The 14654-nt window shown below is 39.7% G+C and overlaps 1 protein-coding gene across 1 annotated transcript; it reads right to left on the reverse strand.

The window, feature by feature from the left end:
- Positions 1–66: 66 nt before the first annotated feature.
- On the reverse strand, positions 67–6652 carry LOC115662798 (BTB/POZ domain-containing protein At2g13690). The gene is made up of 3 exons (XM_056303134.1): positions 6634–6652; positions 4674–5584; positions 67–1149 (listed from the first exon to the last, which is right to left on the reverse strand). Exons 1-3 carry the CDS (start codon positions 6650–6652, stop codon positions 208–210), a joined length of 1872 nt encoding a protein of 623 aa, XP_056159109.1. The 3' UTR covers positions 67–207.
- Positions 6653–14654: the final 8002 nt, after the last annotated feature.

Consider the following 14654-nt stretch of genomic DNA (forward strand, 5'->3'; position numbering starts at 1 on the left):
ACCTTCTGTCCAGACTCAAACAATCTTAAAGATTAGATGCACACGGTAGAAACAGGAAGCTGAAGCTCTAGAAATCAGAAAGCCAACTAAACATCTTAACAATTTTACAATGCTGATCTCCATATTCACTTCCAGATGTTTCAGAATCTCTCGACAGGACCTAGTAAGAAACATTTCATACAAACAAACAATGAGGGTCAGTACGAATTACCTGGACTCTATAGCATTAGTCTCGGAGCCCCTCAAAAAGGACCGACGCCACCAAATCTGGAAAGCTTTGCTAAGGTTTGGGCATTCTGATCCGTGCTTGGAGAAGCATCTGAACCATTCCATGAAGAGTGCATACTGCTGTTTCAGGGGAAGCGTTAGGAGGGTTTGGCCCATAGCTTCCTCCAGCAACTTCATCTCAAGCCCCTTGCGACATCTTTGCAGCCAACCAAAGTCCAGAAGCATAGGGCCAAACCAGGCCTGGAAGAGACCTGCTCTCACTTCTGAATGGCAGTGAAGTCTTCTGGTTCCCATCGCAATGATCAAATTTGCTGAAACCCTACTGAGCTCGTACCTGACCATTGGTGATGCAATCTCATGCATCTTCAGCAGTAAACTTTGATCTGTCCATATCTCCACAAACTCCTCTGCCATTTGACGATCAAGCAGGATTTCCAGCAGCCAGTTAATATTATCGACCTGTCTAGAGATACGTTCTATCAAGGGTCTACTTGTTTCATCCTTTGACTGCGTCTGATGGGTAGCAGCAAAACCAGAGGCTTCCTCCAACAAGCTGACTAATGAATCAAGACAAGTTTGGCAAACACTATAGAGATCCTGCTTGTCGAGGCCAACCTGGTCCTTCACATAGACTGAACTTTTGCAAAGAAGGCCCTTTACTAGTGACTTCAGCTCATTCCTTGCATTTGCATCAGCACATTTGGTAATTGAAAAAATAAGCTGCTTAGCTAAATTCTGTTGGGAATTTTCCGTGTCAAGCATATAAAGTCTGGACAAGATGTCTTTAATTGTCACATTATCAAAGTTAAACCTTGTGAACAAGCTCCTCAGCTTCTCTTCTTCCTCCTCTGTCCATGGAACAGCCTCCAGATATTTTAAGCAAGACAAGATGCCTCTTTTGAACGCAATGCCAGCTGATACCTGTTTAAGATCATTGAATGGGATTGTTAGCTGAACTCCTTAGAGAATCCAAATATCAGGATGAACCATGAGTTAAGGTATTTCTTAGTCCACACTCCCCCCCCCCCCCCCCCCACCCCTCCTCTCCCGCCACCTACTAGGCTCTTTTCACTTCATTTTATAAATGCCACGCTGATATGATGGCACACCTATTACAAGCCATAGTTCCGAAAGCAAATTAAGAACTCAGGCAGATGATGCTATTAGCTAAGAGCTATGAATATTGATGAGAAGAAAAACTATATGAGTGCATGAGCTCGGCATCTAACTAAAGGAGGAAAATGAAGACACACACATATGAAGCCTATTTAAGCAAAATAGAAAACCAAAGAAGAACAGTGAGAATTTTCTTTGTACAAGCGTATTACAATTTTCATGTTAGTCCTATTAGTCTATGGTGAAGAAATAGACTAAGAGCCGGATAATCCCTCCGCACCACAATCGACAAATAAAAAATGCACAAACTGACTGCCAGATATAATTCTAATATAACCAAATCAGAACAGTAAGTACAGATTGGAAATCAGGAAGAGATGTCTTTACTTTGACAACAAAATTTCAGTTTCAAACAATTCAATTTCCAAAAAGGTAGTGCACATTTGCCAACCAGTCAAAGAGAGAAAGAGAGGGAGGGAGAGAGAGAGAGAGAGAGAAGTATCCTTCCCAATATTTTTCTAGTCTACTTTTCATGAACTACATTTGCCCATCATGCCAAATTCGCAGAAAATGCAACTTTGTTAAGGGCGCATTTAGATAGACTTTTACTTTTTACTTTTTGCCTAATCCACATCTTGCAATGCAGACACTTTTGACTTTTTCTTAACCCGTAACACCTTAAACATTCAAAATATTCAAATTTTGACACGTAGATTCACATATTATTCTTTTGAAAATTTTAGATATTGGCGGGAAGGCAAAAGGTTGTTTTTTACTTTGCCTGAAGCATTAACAAGAATGCCCTTTCAAGTCATTCTATATACATTAAAATGCATTGCTAAAATATCAAAGAAAACTGTATGCATCCCAAAACCTGCCCCTGACAGTACAAATAAATTACCAAGTGTAATTGCAAATATCTAAAAGAGCAGTGTCCAAATAGCTAAGGCATGAGTTCCCCATTTGAAATTTTAGACAAGTCGGACACTACGACACATATTGGCACCTGAGACGCATCCAAGTCAGGCTAATTATCCTCCATACTCATCAAATCTTCAGTTAATGGCACATAGACAATTGACTCTGGAATTGGATTCTAAACAGACTTGCAACGAGAACATGAAAGGGATGCATCAAGCGGTAGATACACAAAACATGAGCATATTGCTTCCAGTTTCCTCAAAATAAGTCTCATTTTGCACACGCAGTTTAAGTGACCCACATATGTTCCTACATTAACAAGCATGCAGCGAGACTCTTGCTTCAGACAGGCAATTCATTGCTATAGATGAGGAAATCTCTTACACAACCTCATGTCATTTAATTCACAGAAGAACATAAACACCACCCCCAGCAGTATCTGCAATTTTCAAGATTGTACTGAATGCCACCATTAAATGAGATTCATCACACCATAAAAGTCAAAGACGATGTAACAGCAATGATGAGAAGGCCTTAGTCAAAGGTTAAATGGCTTGCCAAAAAGATAAAAGTTGCAATCTGTTTTGATTAACTCATCAAGTTTCCACTGGAATAAATCTCTGTGAAAGCCAAAAAAAAGCACGACACCTCAAATGTCTATGGAAAATGAAACACTTTCTGCTTGAAGTTCTGAAAATGGAAATCATGCTAACAAATAGGTGGTGACAGGGGACCTAGCCTTAATGCTAATTGCGGATATTGGATACTAGTGTCCTAGCGAAGAGGGCAACAATGATTGATATTGGTGATTGAGTTTTCAAAAATTGTAGGTGGTAATTGTTCAAATTTGAGAGTCGATAATAACAAGCGATAGCAAGTCAAGAACTAATAGAGAGGGTTTCAACTAGCTAATGAAGAGAGGCAACAGTCAGCCCATAAAACATAGAAACTCATAGTGTTGGAGTGGTAAGAGTAGAAAGGTGGTTTGTGGAGTCTGTGCCAACTTTAAAAAAGTAAACAGCAGCTGAAGCCAAGGCATCACAGAAGCAATGTTTTCTGACTACGAACAACTAGGTATTTCCAGGTTACATACTTCTCTACTGATTATTAAGTCATTTCCATAAACAAGTTAGAGTGACAGAATTGCACCAATCTTGGTACAGACACCAGTAGAAGTAATAAAAGATACCAAGGGCCAGATCTCAGAAAAATGATTTAGAAGCGATCAACAGTCACATCGCTCTCTTAAGAAGAAAAGAGAGTAAGCTTCAACAAACCAGAATATATTACTATTCAGAAGATGTGCACTTGCATTTGAGATTTTGGTCCTGCAAAGCCCAATCTTTTGGCCATCACGATTTTGAAATTGATAGGCCAAAAGGCATCTCGCTACAGTCACCGTTTCCTCAGACCAATGCAACTAGTGATCCCATTTAATTCTCAAAAGGGGGAAATGAAATGAAAATGTCCTTCATATTACTAAAAGTCTGCAACTAGATTAATCTATAAATAACTTTTTGATTTTTTTAAACAAGTTTTGACCTGTTTAACGCAATCCAAAACTATTGAAAAAAGAATGCTCCGAAAAATTAGTCGTCTCCCGATTCTCATCATATAATTGCAAGTGGACTTCTTAAAATCAAATGAAAGCCATAACCTGAAAGGTCAAGCCAGATTCTCTTGCCGTGAAAGGAAAAACAGTTCCAGTTCTCCCTTTCCTTGTGCCAGGATTACAAAATAAGGAACTTCCTCTCCAATTACCAGCCAAATAAGTATAAAGCTTAGCATCTAAGGTTCTACCAGAAAAAGAAAAAAAATATCAGAGATCTCAAGACTTCATTGAAAGGATTTAGGATGATTGGGGGCCATCGATAGACAGAAATACATCCTAGCACATTGCAAGATACTAGCGGACATTCATCCGTGCTGCAAACACATATGGCGGAGAGGATACTATGAATTTGGGATTTCCACTTCCTTTTGCAGGGAAGAAGAACAGCCATGTGTGACTGAGTTCATTGGGAGATTGCTTCAAGTCATATCTGCGACAACCTAAGTTGCATTCACCTGGGGTTTGGTTGCCTAGTAGAATCAGAATTTAGCCTTCAGTTAAGTTTGGGCTAGGGTGATTAATGAAATTTCTTCTTGTCCACAAAATTTCAAGCTTAGCATGCGCAATTAAAAAGTATTCTCTAAGAGACTTACTGTTAGGCTCTGGTTACTGCAGATTAATGCATTTGAAATTTGTGAGTAAATCATCGAACATCATTACAACTCATCTCCTTCTAAATAGTTGCTAGAATACACGTGAACTAGAAAACTACTTGCTCCCCGTCAAGCGAATCCAATTGTCTGCGCAAGCAAAACCGGAAGATAGCACCCTTCTCAAGAGAACATAGATTGCTTACCTCAAGTATATCAATGCAGCGAAATACACCAATCTTCAAAAGCCGTTTCGCGATGTCATCCTCAAACATCAACTCAATTGTCTCCCTAAATATCCCCAAATTCTCGACCTCGGGGGCCTCAATCCGACAAATGCTCGCGGAACTCCCATTTTGGCCAAAGCTCTTCTGGTGCTCCGCAATCAAACCGGCAAAAACCTCCGAATTCGCGGACAAAACCTCCGAATTAAGCTCCAAAACCAAGCACCCACCGTTCTTCGCCCTCAAATTAAGCCTGACATCAAACATGTTGTCTGCATTATCGCTGGAACCCGATCTGGACAACGACAGACCCTCGTGCGCAGCCTGGAGCCCCTCGGAGGGCGCTCGGAAGCTCTCCGCCTGCAGCTCCGTCATCGAGAACCGCTCCGACTGGGCGCGGAAGCTGCACTCACCGGATCGCGGCTGCTTGGCCACGTCCGCCGACGGATTAGGAGCCGGATCAGCATCGTGGACGGAATCGGAGTCGATCGGAGAGACTCGGCCGGGCGACAGGATCCGTCGGGGATCGATCCGGCCGACGATGCCGAGCCCCGACTTGGAGCTCTGGGGTGAGTTGGGGATGGAGCTCGCGGCAGCGGCGCCGGCGACGGCGCCGTGCTTCGCGAGCGACTCGGGAGGCTTCACCGGCTTGGAGCTCTTGCCGCCGAGGGGCCTCGGCTGGTTCTGGGAGGCCGCTAGGGTTTCGGGGCTGGAAGGCGGCACGGTGAAGGAGCAGCACCAGGAGGTGCGGCGGTGGCCGCGGGGGCGGCGGCCGGGGGGGCCGGGCCTCCGCCGGGCCGCGGCGGGGAGGCGGCGGCGTCGGCCGGAGCGGGGAGGCGCGTCATGGCCGAGCCGGGGGGGCCGGGTCACGGAGGAGCCACCGCGCTGTTGTACTGCGGAGGAGTGAGACCGTCGTGAGTTGGTTTTTGGTTTGTTTATATTGGCGGAGCGAAAATGGAAAATGAAAAATGGAAAATGGAAATAAAAAAAATGGACGGTGGAGATTTCGCGCGGGTAGTTTCTCGGGAAGGGTGAGGATTTGGAGTTTAGTTCGGTAAGTTAGTTTTGTCCGTTGGCGTGGAAAATGAGGCAAACTCTGCTTTTTGCTGCTTTTGTTATTATTGTGCACGTTACCCGAGTTTCCCTATCGGAATAGAGTTTTTTTTTTATTATTATTTATCGTGAATTTCCCCCGTTATTGTTTTTATTTTATTCGATATAAAATTATATAAATACCCAATAGAGAATTGCTTGTTTCAATTGTCAATCAAGACATAATCTAAGTACGATGTCGAAGTTGATCCCATGTAAAATTTAGTTGAAGCTCATTTAGAGCGAAGCAATTAGAAATCGATTAAGTGTGTACCGTTTGTTTGGGATATAAATAAAACAACATTATCCCCTCATATTAAGATAAGTTTATAGGTTTTTTATACTCTAAACATACCGTCAAAAAATCTAAACTTTTTTATGAGTCCATGAAAAAAAAAAAACCTTTAGATACAACACAAAGTAAAAACAAGAATTGATATTATCCATGCATAATTCAGCTGGAATAAATCGATTTTTTCACGAGAGGATTGAGTTGTACTTATTTGGAAGAGGAAGAATCTCATGAGAAAAAAAATAGATTAAAAGATGGAATAATAAAGAAATAACGTAAAATTACATATTTCTTTTAATGTATTAAATAAAAAAATTAGATGTATTAAATAAAACTAGACTATAATGTAATCATTTATCCTGACCCTAACACATAAATTGCAAAAAGAATGGAAGGAAAATAAATTTTGTCACTTTAAAAGTAAAATTGAAAAAGATGAAAAAAAGCTATTTAATACCACAAAAAACTCCAAACGGGTATATACCCGTGCAATAGTTACCCCAAATTAATTTTTGTATCTCAAAAAATCTCAAATTGATACACTCTTGTCACACTTACCCTGTATCGATGTACCCATGCCACATTTACCCCAAATTGTTGTAAATTTGAAATTTTTTTATGGTAAATGTGGCATGGATATATCGATATAGGGTAAGTGTGACACGAGTGTATCAATTTGAGATTTTTTGTGACATAAAAATTAATTTGTGTAAATGTGGCATGGGTGTAGAAACTTGGGATGTGACACAAATATACCAATTCGGGAGTTTTTGTGACACAAAAATCAATTTGAGATAAATGTGGCAAGGCACGAGTGTATTAGTATAGGGTTTTGGTGGTAATAACCCTTTATAATATAATAGATAAACAACAACAAAAAAAGGAAGAAAAAAGATAAGGCTCTTTGTTTCATTGTAATCATGGATATTGTTGGTCAGGAAAGATATTAGTAACATATTGAAGGTAAATAGATATTTCATTTGAGAAATAAATAGATAAAATACGAAAAAACCGTGTATATAAATGAATATAATTCTGTAGAATGAATATTAAAAAAAAAATTGTTTGGTCGAAAAAAATTAAATTGATGATAAGGCTATTAACTTGGAATGCAGAGAGATCTAACCGTGCTAACAAACTGAAATTGTCAATGCAAATTCAACTTAGTCATAGGAGAGCAATTAACAACATGCACTGCGTTTGCAATTCAATTTTTTATTTAGTATCTCCAAGTTTCAAAACCATTAATTATTAGAAATTGAAAAACGGTCGAATAATCATGCATAATATATGTCATATCATTATTTTAGGATTAAAATAGTTTCCCTATTCTGGAGCAAAACTAAGAGCTATTATCCACTTAAAGTAGGTTGTTCCACAAAAGCTTGTGTTTATTCGAGAAACATTTCTTTGGGATGACAATATTTACATTCATTTAAACTCGCAATCAGTGACACGTGAGATGATACATAATTCTTTATAATTTTAAAAATCATATAAATGTTTGACTATATCGAGACTCAAAATATATAATTTTTCCATAATTATAAATTCGCATTTCGTTAATATTTTATAATATCATTATTCTACGTAGTACAATCATCTCATTGCATCACCGGTCAACTTTGAGCCAAATATAATAAACACAAGTGTGAAATACTTGCTACTTTGCTAGTCAAGTCAAAGGGTCCAATATGATTTTATCATGGAATTCGATATCACTCTTGGAAATCTACATATATAACTCGAACCAGAATCTAAATTTTGTCCAATAAGCCTATATGATTTCAACAAATTAGAACTATAATCAAGATAAACTTAAGCTATGCAAATTTGATATTGAGTTTGAGCAATATTTTTTCACATAGCAAGAAAGAAAACAATTAAGGATGAGGCCAAAGAAAAAAAGGAGGACACACACACACACACACGCGCGTGTGGAAAAGCGAAAAAAGAAAAAAATTTAAAAAAATAGAGAGAAAAATCCGCAATGGTAGGGAAATAGTGAGAGTAAAAAAATAAACAAAAGACGGATGAAATGTTTGAGAAATGGTATATACTTATTATGACGTATGCATTCGTAATTGAAAAGGAAAAAAGGAAAATCTTTTGTTAAAAGAAAACAAAATAAATTGGAGTAGGCCAATAAAATAATTGGTGAGAGTATGAAATGCACTTCCACTCTACCTAAAGGAAAATTACCAAAAAAGTCTTACATATTGCAATTGTGTCAATTCGGTTCATCCAGCCAATTTTGGCCAGCCGACGCTGACGTGGACGGCGGTCGACGTTGATCGTCCAGTCAACGCTGATGTAATATTTTTTTTTCGAATTTTTTTATTTTTTTTTCTTTTTCTTTTTCCTTTTCTTCCTTCTTTTCATTTCTTTTTCCCACCTCGCCAGCCACTGCGCGAGGCCCGCAAAGCCCTCACCATGGCCTCGCCAACCGCAAGCGAGGCTACCTCGCACGCGGCCCCCAAGCCTCGCCTAGATCTAGGCAAGGCTAGGCGAGGGCCACAACCCTCACTGGCCACTGTGGGGAAAAAAAAGAAAAGAATGAAACAAAGGAGAAAGAAAAAAATTAATAAAAAATTCAAAAAAAATATTTAAAAATTGTCATATCAGCGTTGGCTGAACAGCTAGTGTCCACGTCATCACCAGGTGGATTGAATTGACGCAAATGCAAAAGGTTTAGGACTGAATTGGCACAAAAGAAAGGTTTAGGATTGAATTGGTACAATTGCAATAGGTTTATTACTTTTTTGATAATTTTCCCTCTCTCCAAGGAAAGTTTTTTATATAAAAAAACTAATTTCAATCTTTCTCGCGGACATAATTTTTTTTTCTTTTTAGCTAAATTTCTTGTAGATATAGATTAAGGACATCATGGCAAAGGAAATTTCTCGAGTTTAAGTCCATCAATATATTCAGCTAATCACACCTTTACTCAAAGGCTCGAGTCGATGAGTCATGAGGCAATTAGTCTCCACGGCATACTAAATTCTTCGATGCCGAACTCTTCTAACACAACTCGCACGTGCATCTCAACATCAAGTATAGAGAAGAGACTAATAATTACCACTACTTTTATCGTGAAAAGTTCCGTCTATTTCGCGAAAAATAAATAACTTGAAAATATTATTTTCTCGAAAACTCGTCCCGATTCGTCGCATCCACGATGACAAGCTCGCAGTCCTAGTCCAAGCAGAGATAACGACGCACAATATCCGATGGACTACGATGTCGTCTGTCGTGGGGTGGCTTTGTCTTCGCTTCTGCTCTTTCTAAGCAGGTTGGCAGAGCAGACGGAAAAGCCATATCACATTCGCAATTCAGAATGGATATGCTCCATGCAAACAACGTCGAGAAATCACGTCGTTATCGTCTACGAAACGACGACATTACAGTTGAAATCGATGTTCGTGGCAGTTTCATGAGAGACCTAGCTTCTACTTTAATGTTGACATCCTGATGAGCTGATGATATCCGCAGCTATATCCATTGGTGCTCCGCTGGCCGCCTTGTGACCATCGATGAATAATATTACATGCGTTTTGCAGTTAACTAGGAAAGTTGGAGATCTTGTCTCGCGCATAAGATTGGATGTTTCCAAATTTAAATCGAGTTAAGGGTCTGTTTATCTTAAGGAAAACGGTTTTTGGAATTTCATTTTTTCGACTTTCCGGTATTTGGATGACGGAGAACTAATTGATTTGCAAAAAAACGTTTGCCATGAGTTGGAAACAACAAACTTAAATTGGGGAAAAACGATATCACGATTATACAAGTAGAAAATCACTTTCCACTGAGTCAGCAAACAAATAGAAATCAACCATTTCCTAAATAATGATTTTATAGAAAATATTTTCCTTTATCGTTAAGTTTTCAGCGGAAAAAAAAAAACCGCATCCTAAATAGAAAAATTAATTCAAAAGTTAGATTTGGTTATAAAGCATGCCACGAGAGAGATAAAAGTATTAGTAGAAACCCCACATGCGTTCTTCATTCCCCATATGTTCGAGCGATCTCAGTTGCTCCGGGTTAAGCAAAAGCCAAATCAATTAAAGGAGAAATCTAAGAATCTGACCTTACCATGCCACATTTACCTTCCAACGATATTAACCACACCTTCGACGGCGGTCGTGCGGGTGTTTTCCAAAGGTTTCGTTTCGTTAATTATCGTTATACCAGCGGAATAGATGTTCCAATGCAATGGCTATGTCACATGACGATGGCACGTGCTAGTAAGAAGTCAATCGGAAGCGACGTACAGAGTAGAAATGATCGGTTCCGGGGTGGAAAACAACCCATCCTGAAACCTAAAACCAAATCGGCCAGAGTCAGTTCTTAGTTTGTCGAATTGGAAACTGGTCCACCAATCCGGTCCGATTCCAGGTTCGCTCCCGGACCAAGTGATTTCTTCATCTTCTTCTTCTTCTTTGATTTCTTCTATTCCCTACAAGTGAGAGTTTCCCAACATTAAAAGAAAAAAGAATTTTACTAATTAGAGTTTACTTCGTAATAAAAAAAAATTAAGAAATCTTGGCCAATCTGTCGGTCAGATTCCTTATGCGGAATTAGGAACCACCCAGAACAGGCCGGTTTGATCCAGTCCAATCCAGTTCCCGAGTTTGGATCGGGACCGATGCGCACCCCCCAGTGCGAAGCGCGCGTGACGACTAAAGGGGTCGGTTTCGCGGCGCATGGATAATGATGATTGGCGGGTTATCCAAAGTTATAACCGTCACTTTGTGCAATCGGAAGAAAGAATCTTGATGCCACCAAGTCCAAGTCTCGACTCTTTTCTGTCTGTCGACTGCTTGTCTTTCCGGCACCAGAGAGTTTTTTGTTCGCTTTTGCTGTTTGGTTTTCCCCACTGGTAAGTTGGGCCCATGTACCTTGGAGCCAAGTCAACCCGGATTAAGCACCCATCGATTCTCACTTAATCTTTCTTTGGTAAGTCAACCCATCGTGGAACATTTGGCCCCAAGAATACCAAAATTTAATCAAACAGAGACTAAACCCGACATGATGGGTAGCTCAGTTGGTTAGGGCGTACTTGGGATTGTGTGGTTAGGCGCACTGATCCCAGGTTCGATTCCCCAGCTGAGCACTTGTGATTTAAGTGAGGGGTCATGGCGGTGGGTTGCTGTGCTAGTCTCCCCCGAGAAATAGTCGAGGTGCGCGCAAGCTGGCCCGGACACCTCGGTTACCAAAAAAAAAAAACTCGACACTACATCCAAATTTCAATTACTTTCCTGTTGATTTTAGGCCGAATTCCCTTAAAAACCCGAACTTTAGCTACAGTTCTAATTCTATTTTAAACTTTTTTTTTCATTTCATAAAAAAAACTCTCAACTTTATGTCCAATTCCAATTTTACCCTAAACTTTTTTTGTCTCATAAAAAAATCACCAACTTTTACTTAAGTCCTCTATCTGCCCCCGTTAACCCTCTTTTCAAAATCGTCATTACTGATGTGGCTTTTCCACGTCATTGTTCTAGTTTTTCACCAAATTTCAAATCCAAAAAGCTGTCTTTTGGAGATGATTTTCCACGCCAGCCGAAATGACGTCTTCTTCGATATGAAATTTGGGGGAAAAACTAGAGCAATTAGGATTGGCTTTCTTCAATTGCTCTTATTCTAAAGAGAGTATTCCTTCTATCTCGCTTGGGAATCTTCGATTTTGCACTTAGTTTTCAATCTCTCATGCTCAGGAGTCTTCCATCTCTTGCGGTCGGAGAGCTCGCACTCAGAACACTCGACTCGGGACGCTCGTATAGCTTGCGCTCGGGAGTTTTTCATCTCTCGGTTATCAAGAGCAACTTTGAACGGAGGGTAAGGAGGTAGATTTGGGCCTCACGTAAAAGTTGGTGACTTTTTATAAGATAAAAAAAAAAATTAGGCTAGATTGGAACTAGACCTGAAGTTGGAGGTTTTTTATGGAACAAAAAAAATTAAAATAGGATTGAGATTTGATCTAAAATTGGGAATTTTTTAGAGTATTAGGCCTTTGATTTTAGGAATAATTGCACAAGGAATCCAAAACCTTTATCACAAGATTACACTTTCTTCCGAAGGCTTTAAGAAAGTGCAAGTGCAATCAAGTTTTACAAATTGTTAAATTTGTACAATTAATTCGTTCTGTTGACTCCGTCTTGACTAATTGAAAATGCTGACATGGTTTTTTTCTATTATTTTCTCTCTCCTACGCAGTTGTTAGCCTTAAGCCAAGTGTGAACCAATGCCGAAAACAATGTCTCTTTTCCTCGAACCACAACCTTGTTTGAACTATCTTTCTTCTTTGCCCTCTTCTCCTTGGTGTCAGCTGGAGCTTCTTCGAGCTTGTAGCCATGGCGCTCGAGCTTCCTCGTGGAGTGAAGGAAATTTGAAGCTCACATCCTTGACAGTTCGAGCTCGCAGCCATGGCCGCTCAAGCTTCGTCGAGCTCATAGATCGAATGAGATTTGGAGCTTGCGGCCGTGGCAGTTGGAGCTTTATTGATCTCAAGGCCATTGTCGCTCGAGCTTTTTCGAGCTCAGCGACCGAAAATGCTTTGCCCTTTTTTTTTAGCTTTGTTATTTTTTAACAAAAATTATCATTCTTTCTTTTATCCTCTTTTTCTTTTTCTTTTGATTTTTTGTCCTTTTATAATGTATTCTTTTTAAAATTTTCAATTTTTTCTAATGTGATGCTTGGTGGGCGCCACATGTCATAAGGAAGTAATAACAAAAACCACTTTACCATTTTCCGTTAATCAAACTGGATGAAAAAAAAAAAAGGATGAAATTAACAGAGGGACTTGATTGCATAAATTTGACGTGTTTTAAAACTCGATTGCACTTTTTAAAATTTTTAGGATTTAATTGTACTTTCACGACGAGTTTTAAGATTATTATGCATTTATCCCTTGATATTAATTCTAGCGCAATAAGTTTTCCGATGATCTAGTAAATAATGAATAGAATTAATAATTTGGATGTCGACTTTTATCCTTTTCTTTTTGGCCGACGGCAATACATACAGTTGCTGCAATGCATTTCTTCAACTTCCGTATACGATAATGTAAAAGCAATGATTTTAGCATCACTCCCCTTAAAACAGAGGCTAGCAATTATATCAACGCGGTATAGTCATGTTTGTAATTCGTGTCGGTCCATTTCCTTCAAAAACGTCTCGGTTTCAATTCTACACACCAAATAATTGAATTACGATGAAAATCGGATAATTTGTGTCGGCTCTCTTGGCAATATATAAAATTAGACGTATTGGGTCCAATAGTTTATTCTCCGTAATTCGTGTTTTACCACGTGTCGTATCTATATCATGTAAACGGTCGTGTCCGGTATTTCCGGCCCAGTTAAAAAGCATCTATCGCTCCAACAAAACAAAACAAGGAAAGCCAAACAACATCCTTTGTCTATGAACTTTGTAGTTGTGCTATAAACTTTATTATCTCTTTGTTTATCATGTTGTGGCGTGTGTGATTGACATGTTTTAAAGCCGAATTATGCATTTTTTACGGTTACAAATTGCTTTAGAGGAACTCTGCCAAATGTCCTTCGAGTGCGTTTACAAGAGCATTTGCCCAAAGCGGACTTTAGCTTAAAGGATTTGGTAAACACTAATTGCATAATGTTTGTAAAGGACTTTAGCTTAAGAAAAGTTAAAAAAAAAAATACCACCAAAAACCCCAAATTATGCCACTTGTGACAAATTTGTCCTGAACTTTTTTTTGTGATACGAAAAACCCCAAACTATACCACTTGTGACAAATTTATCCTGAACTTTTTTTTGTGACACGAAAAACCCCAAACTATACCACTTGTGACACATTTACCCTACAATACTTTGGCCCATGGGCATTTTCGTCTTTTTCCTTTTCTGTTTTCTTTCCTTTTTTTTTTCCTTTCTTCTCTCTTCCCTCCGCCGGCCATGGCAAAGGGAAGCTAGCAAGGGCGGTCCTCGCCGACGTTGGGTTGGGCGAGGGCAGCCCTTGCCTAAGTCGGGCGAGGGCTGCCCTCGCCCGCCCAGACGAGGACGACTCTCTCCCGACGCCGGCGAGGGTCGCCCTCGCCTAGGCGGGCGAGGGCAGCTCGACGCCAGCGAAGGCAACCCTTGCCCAACCCCAGCGCCGGTGAGGGCGGCCCTCGCCGATTTCCCTCCGCCATGGCCGGCGGAGGGAAGAGAGAAGAAAAGAAAAAAAAAAAAAGGAAAAAAAAATAGAAAAAGACGAAAATGTCCATGGGCCAAAATATTGTGGGGTAAATGTGTCACAAGTGGCATAGTTTTGGGTTTTTCGTGTCACAAAAAATGTTCAGGGTAAATTTGTCACAAGTGACATAGTTTGAGATTTTTTTTGTTACAAAAAAAAGTTCAGGATAAATTTATCACAAGTGACATAGTTTGGGGTTTTTTGTGTCACAAAAAAAAATTCAGGGTAAATTTATCACAAATGGCATAGTTTTGGATTTTTTGTGGTATTTTTCCCAAAAAAAAACATCAAAGATGAGATCGAGCGACCCCGGCAACTCAAGCCATGGCCCATTGTCAAGGTCAAGTGACCCCAGGCGAGGGCT

This window comes from Syzygium oleosum, unplaced genomic scaffold (genome assembly GCF_021117445.2).
Source record: "Syzygium oleosum isolate NSW1041296 unplaced genomic scaffold, Sole_v2.1 Sole_v2.26, whole genome shotgun sequence".
NCBI lineage: Eukaryota > Viridiplantae > Streptophyta > Magnoliopsida > Myrtales > Myrtaceae > Syzygium > Syzygium oleosum.